The sequence below is a fragment of the Coturnix japonica genome, chromosome 11 (genome assembly GCF_054131305.1).
Source record: "Coturnix japonica strain WE chromosome 11, WE-NBRP24, whole genome shotgun sequence".
NCBI classification, from domain to species: domain Eukaryota; kingdom Metazoa; phylum Chordata; class Aves; order Galliformes; family Phasianidae; genus Coturnix; species Coturnix japonica.
In genome coordinates, this window is record NC_140673.1 from 3155747 (window position 1) to 3162761 (window position 7015).

Sequence of the window (7015 nt, forward strand, 5' to 3'; positions counted from 1 at the left end):
ACTGTGATGAGGAGCACAGGGGACATCAGCTGACCATTACAAGCAAGGAAACAATGTACTCACTGGAGAAGTATAACAGGAATGCTAAGCAGATGGAGACAGAATATGTGTAGAGTTTCCCTATTGGGGGGGGAACTGTGTACTGTTAAGTGAGAAGGCAGAAGGTTTCTTCCTAACCACCAGGAACAATCAAGCCCCACAACCCCTGTCCCAGAGGGCAGCTTATTGGGCAGGAAGAACCATGAGTAAAAGGCCTTGAGCTGGGGATTTCCAGGTCCATTATGACTGACCAAACCAGCAAGGATTTAGAAATTCTTTTCCACAACTGGAAGGGCAAACCAGGCAAGACTCTCCCTCCGTCTGCTCCCTAGGAGCAGACCCTACACATCAAAACCACATCAGAGCTAACTCCTTCTGCTTTCCCCTCGTGAGTTACGTTCAATCCAGGGACTGGAGTGGGAAACTGCCATTCCAGTGTGTGTTAAGCAAGGGGGGAGATGGGACACATGGATACTCATTAACCCTTGCACATGAGAACTGTTAAGTTGTGGATGATGGTGTAGTTTAGGGAGTCTCCCCCCAGTTCCCCATTCGGCTAGTCCAACTCATAGACTACTGTGTATATACCCAGCCCTACTTCTGTCCAAGACAACAGACATGAAGCCCATCCTATAGTAGATGAATTACACAATCAAGGGATAATAGCACCTGCAAACTCTCCTGATGACTCTCCTGTATGACAGGTGTGGAAGCCTAATGGAAAATGGGAGACTTACAGGTGCCTGGATGCGAACACTGCCCCTTCAGCAACAGCTGTCCCAAATGTTTCAGAATTGATTGCTGCTCTACAGGAACAGGCTTCTGCCTTTCTGGCTGCTCTTGATGTCTAAGACAGGTTTCTTATGGTCCCCTTGAGGAAGGCAGAGGACAGTCAGTTTGCACTTACTTGAGGGACTGCAGTGCACATTCAGCTGATTACCCCAGGGATACAAACACTCGCCCACTCTGGCGCTCAGAGCATAGGCACGGAGGATGGAGAAGGTTACGTTGGACCACAGTGTCCAGGTTTGTCCCTATGCTGATGACATCCTCATATGGGGGAATGATGTCTTTATGGGAATACCCAAGACGACACAGTGTGGCACCTGAGGAGCCCCGATCCAGCTGGGACACTCTTGGTCTCCTCTAGCCAGGTGCCTGGTTACAGACACAACAGCACTCTCCCACCAGGGCTTCAGAGGCCCTCAAGCCTTTCATCACAAGCCACCTCACACACACACACCAGCTCAGCCAGCTCACACTTTGCAAGCGAGAAATCACCGTGCCTTGCACGCCCACGCTCTCTGCACTTGCTGCCATCACTGACACGGGGATCCACTGCTCCATTCTCTGATCCCAGTAGCTGCACAGAGACCAAACGTGCACAGACCAGACAGCACTCAGCCAGGATAGGGTTAAGGGATAAGGTTTAATCAGATTTCTACATCTACAGGATTGGGTGTTTCATCTCTGGGAGCTATTCTACAACTACAGGACAAGGGGAAATGGACTTAAGATGAAAGAGGGTAAATTTAGGTTGGATGTTAGGGGGAAGTTCTTTACTAGGAGCGTTGTGAGGCCCTGGAACAGGCTGCCCAGGGAGGTTGTGGATGCCCCGTCCTTAGAGGTGTTCAAGGCCAGGTTGGATGGGACCTTGGGCAACCTGATCTAGTAATTGTGGAAGGTTGGTGGCCCTGCCAGGCAGGGGGGTTTGGAACTTCATGATCCCTGAAGTCCCTTGCAATCCAGGTCATTCTTCAATTCTGTGATTTAGTTTGTTGTCTCTGGGAGCTGCCTGGTGTTTGCAGCCTCGTGCCTTTCCTCTTCCTGTCCCCTGATGCAGCTGCAGGTGCAAACTCTGCGCAGAGCCCGAAGCGCCATCCTGATGACAGCTGGCATCCGGCGGCGAGCCGCTGCGTGTGGTGCGTCAGTGGTACCTGTTGGGGACAGAGAGCTGTAGGCAAGAGGCAGAGGCACGGCCCTGCCTGCCACCCACCACCATGGAATTTCCCTGGGAGGACTGCACTGCATGTGGCAGGGCACAGAACGCCGCTGGCCTCCGTGCCACTTGGTGGGCATGGCTTTCTGCCCGGGGACGTACCTGGGCCATCCTCCGGTGCATCTCTGAAGCACACGGAGCTCTGTGCACGTTTTCTGGCCTCTGCAGAAACCTGTGTGGAGAGAACAAAACCACAACCCAGTCTGTCACTGCCCGGTGATGCTGTGGGTGCCACGCGCCCAAGGAACGGATTGCCTTTCCAGGCCCCTTTGCTTGAAGGTAAGGCAGGGGTAACAGAAGGGTTCTCCACCCTAATGCGTGGAGCTGGCTGGAAAGGAGACAGCACCAGGCATCTTGCCACAGCGCAAGCTCCAGGCACCTCTCCTGCCTCTGCCTCAGTTTCATGCCTGGTACCAACCACACACGCCTTGCTCACCTCGTCCTGAGGGCCCACATCTGCTCCCACACACGCTGACACCTGCTCCTCAGGCCTGGGATCTGCAGCCACAGATGATGCTGAAGATGTGGTCTCCACATCAACTGATGAATTATCAGATGTGCTGGGTGTTAAACTGACTGCCTCTGATGAAGTATCTTCCTCGGAGTAATAATCCCAGTCTTCCTCCACAGCATCCACTTTTGAAGTGCAAAGACGGGAGGGCAGGTGGATGCCCTCATCTGTCTCTGCAGTGTCTCTGGTATTCAGCATGCTCTCAGCAGTGCTAGAAGAACTGCTGCTGTCATCGCTGGAGTCTTCTTGCACAAGTGGCAGTCTACCAGCCAACAATTGGAAATCACCAATTTCATGCCTGGTACCAACCACACACGCCTTGCTCACCTCATGCTGAGGGCCCACATCTGATCCCACATATGCTGACACCTGCTCCTCAGGCCTGGGATCTGCAGCCACAGATGTTGCTGAAGATGTGTCCTCCACCTCAGCAGATGAATTATCAGATGTGCCGAGTGTGACACTGACTGCCTCTGATGCAGCATCAGAGTCACACTCCCAGTCTTCCTCCACAGCATCTGATGTCGAAGGGCAAAGACAGGAGGGCAGGTGCACACCCCCATCTGTCTCTGCAGTGTCTCTGCTATCCTGCTTGCTCTCTGCAGTAGCACTGCTGCTGTCATTGCTTGACTCTTCCTGCTCAACTGGCCATCTAATAGCCCACATTCGGGAATCAGCAGAGTCAAGAAACCAGCCATCAGCCCATGATGTTGTGGGCTGCGTGTCCGGCACGTCCTGAGCAGCACCAGCAGTGTTGGAAGCATTATCTCTTGCCTGGAGGCTTTGCTGCCCGCAGCTTCTCAGACTCTTTGGCCAGGAAATATTCCAGCGTGACATGATGTGCTCATTTCCATCCTCGTCAAGAATTCTCCAGCGTACTGGGATCATAGGATACCCACGGGCCTGCCAGTTGATCACTCTGGGATCTTCCGATCTCTCTGCTTCTCCCAGAGCTTCTGCAGAGGAGTTAGGCGTGACAGTAGCTAGTCCTTCACTTGAGCCTCCTCTCTGAGACACTGACAAGAACAATATTGTTGCATTGGAGTCCACTGCAGACCACGCAACCTCAGAATATGAGCTTTCTGTATCTTCCGGCACTGATGCAGGCAGAGGCTCAAGGAGTTCTGCAAGCCCAGGACCAAAACGCAGAGGAGATCGTGAACACACAGTATGTGCCTTAGAAGGGACAAGTGAGGCAGCCTGCAGGGTGCCAGATAACTGTCCTGAAATTTCTCTCCCAGCGCTCTCTTCCAGTTCTTGCTGCAAATCCTGGACTAATACATCCCTGGCTGGGGAATCATCAGAGGCAGAGGAGCATTCAGTGTTGGAAGAAGTTGAGTTCTCCCCATCTTCAGTACCGGTTACTGCCAAACTCTCGAGGTGTCCTCCAGGCCCAGGCTGTGCAGCCAGAAGAGAAGCTGCACATACAGTGTCTGCCTCAACAGATGAGGCAAGAGATGCGCTGCACAGGTTGCCAGATGACTGTCCCGTGGATTCCTTCTCAGCAGCCTCTTCCAGCTCCTGCAGCTCAACCTGCACTCCAGCATCACTGGTTCGGGAACCACCAGAGGCAGGAATCTGTCCCTCAGCCCTGGTTGTCACAGAGCCTATGCCCAGTCTTCCCTGAGCAGTGCTGGCAGCGCTGGCACCGTCTGCTGCCGCTTGGGGCATGAGAAGCCTGGGCACACTCACAGGGTTTGCCCAGCTGGTATTGCGACTGGATACGTGTGGTGTTTGCCGAGGTCTTCGGGGAAGTCTTGGGAGTCTGACGCTTCTAATGCCGATGGTGCATTCTCTGCCTCGCGCAGCAGGTGCGCAGGCTGCTGCACCAGAACGCCGGGGTGCAGCTGCCGGCATCCCTGGCCGCCTTAAGTGAGGCAGCAAGGATGGCTGAGGCTGTCTCCGTTGCCCGCCGGCACTGCTGCGGCTCACCGACAGCGTGAACTGCCACCCGCCCGCCTGCAAGAGAAGCCGAGGAGAAACACCAGGTGAGCGCGGTCCGTCCCGCTCCCGCCCCACGGAGCACCGAGGGCAGCGCTCATGTGGGCGGTCCCCGCGCCACGCGGGAAGACGTTCGGCCTCGCCTCCCTCGGGCTCCCTACCTGTGCGCGGCGGCTCCCGGAGGCCCGCGAGCTCTCCGGGCCGGGCAGCGGCGGCAGATGGACGCCGTGGAGGGACGAGCCCGGGCTCCGGCTGCCCGGCGGCACCGCTCGCGGCGCCGTGCGGCCCACCTGTGGGGAGAAGGAGGCGTGAGATGGAGGTGGCCAGGTCGCCACCGGCGGCCCGGCCGAGCCCGGCCCCGCTGCTCTCCGCCTGCCTCACCTGGCGGCGTTCCTGCACGCGTGGCAGCCCTGCGTTGGGCTGGGAGTCGTCCTTCTCGCGCTTCTCGCTCATCTCCGCGTCCTCGCACAGAGGCACAGGGAAGCACCCAGGAGCTGCTGCCTCCTCACGGAGCCGCTGTCCTGAGAGTGAGCGGCACTCCCTCCAGGGGACGCTGACCCCTCAAGGCAGCCCCGCGTCACAACGGCCTTCGGGTTCGATGCCGGCCCGCGTCACAAAGCCCTGGCGGTTACGACAGCCCACTGTGACAGCCCTCCGCACGTGCCTGGCAGCCGGCTGCCTGTGACTCAGCGTGGTCCTGATGACGGGCCACGAGCGGTGAGTGGCAGCATGTCGGGGACAGATGGCTATAGGCAAGGGACAGGGCAAGCACTGGGCAATGCCTTGCATGCTCCCCGCCACCACAGCTAGTTGAACTCAGTTGTTCCTTTCTGTGATGTCTCTCCACCCAGTTGTGGACATATCTGGGCCATCTCCTGACGTTCTGTGCTCCTCCTGTGGACTCTGCAGAAACCTGTGAGGCAAGAGCAAATCCACAGCTCTGTAGGTTCCTGGCCAGCAACACTCCACAAGTTCCATGTTATCTTCTGGCTTGTCAGACGTGCCCTTCACATGAAGGCAAGCCAAGTGTTATGGAGAGGATGTCCACCTTTGTGCATGGAACTGGATGGAAAGTAGATATGACCAGGCATCTCCTCACAGTGCACACTCCAGCGTAGCTCCTGGAGTCTGTGCCTTCATTTCACACCTGGTACTGACCACATGGATATTTCTCACCTCGTGCTGATGGCCTTTTACGCTCTTTTGCGTGCAGATGAATGTTCCTCCGGTCTGAGATGTGCAACCAGAGGGGAAGCTGAAGGCACGGTCTTTGCCTCAGCAGATGAAGCATCTGATATGCTTGGTGGGACACTGACTGCTTCAGCAGCATCTTGAGATTGTCTTTCTTCCTCTACAGCCTGCAAGTATAGAGTTTATTAGAGTAAAAACTACAGGGTAAGGGCAGCTGTCAGTGCAGTGTCTCTGGCATCCAGTTGGCTGTGATCTGTGCCAGCAGCATTGGCATCTTGGTCTGTCATCTGTGGTCTGTCCCTGCGCATCGTGCACTCTTAATATACCGAGTACGGGAAGGACCAGAGGCAGGAAACTGGCCATCAGCCCTCGCTGTTGTGATGGAGATACCTTGCATGCCCTGAGCAGTGTTGGCAGCACTGGCACCATCATCAGCTGCTTGGGGCTAAGAAGCCTGGGCTTGCTCGTTCTGTATGCCCTGGACCCATTCCAGCAGGACAACATCTGTTCCTTCCTTGCCCCATCACGGATCCCCAGTTTGCTGGGTGAACTGGAAGATATCCATAGGCCTCCCAGTAGATCTCTCTGGGATCTCACAGCGTTTGTGGTTCTCCCAGAGCTTGTATGGAGAACCCAGACATGGCCACAGCTGTTTGTTCTCTTCCCCCTCCCTCACATGCTGTCGGCGCACTAGCCTCCTCTGGACAGTGTGCAGTCTTGGGAGAAGTTGAGTGTTTTGCACCTCTGGTGACTGAGGCAGACAGACTCAAGTTGCCCTGCAGGCCCTGGGCCTGAGTCCAGAAGAGAAGCTGAACGCGCTGTTTCTGCCTCTTCAGATGGGGCAAGACCTGTGCAACAACAAATCACCAGAAACTGTCCTGCAGTTTCTCCCTCAGTGGGCTCTTCCAGCTCTTGCTGCACAGCCTGCACGCTTATGTCTGAGGTCTGGGAATCACCAGATACCAGAAACTGGCCCTCAGCATTCGCTGTTGTGGTAGAGATGCCAAGCGTGCCCTGAGCAGTGCCGGAAGTGTTGGCATCATCATCTGCTGCTTGGGATCTCCAGTGCCCTGGCCCTTTCACGCTGTTTGGCCAGGACACATTCCATCTGGACAACATCTGGTCCTTTTTCTCCTCATCACGAATTCTGCGGATTGCTGGGATCGTGGCAGAATATCCACAGGCCATCCTGGTGATTTCTCTGGGATCTTGTCTCTTTGGAATAAGTGCAGCCTTGGAAGAAGCTGAATTTTCCACATCTTCAGGCACAGATGGGACAGAGTCTCCTTGTTTGCTCTTTGCCATGACGTGCCTCCCCTTCTGAGCCCTTCTTT

The 7015-nt window shown here is 55.6% G+C and overlaps 1 protein-coding gene across 1 annotated transcript; it reads right to left on the reverse strand.

Moving 5' to 3' along the window:
• Nucleotides 1-845: 845 nt before the first annotated feature.
• LOC146758942 (uncharacterized) lies at nt 846-5952 on the reverse strand. Its single transcript, XM_085511948.1, has 5 exons — nt 2141-5952; nt 1856-1976; nt 1302-1402; nt 1124-1197; nt 846-971 (listed from the first exon to the last, which is right to left on the reverse strand). The coding sequence occupies exons 1-5, from the start codon at nt 4941-4943 to the stop codon at nt 846-848; spliced, it is 3225 nt and encodes a 1074-aa protein (XP_085368074.1). The 5' UTR covers nt 4944-5952.
• Between the last annotated feature and the right edge of the window lie 1063 nt (nt 5953-7015).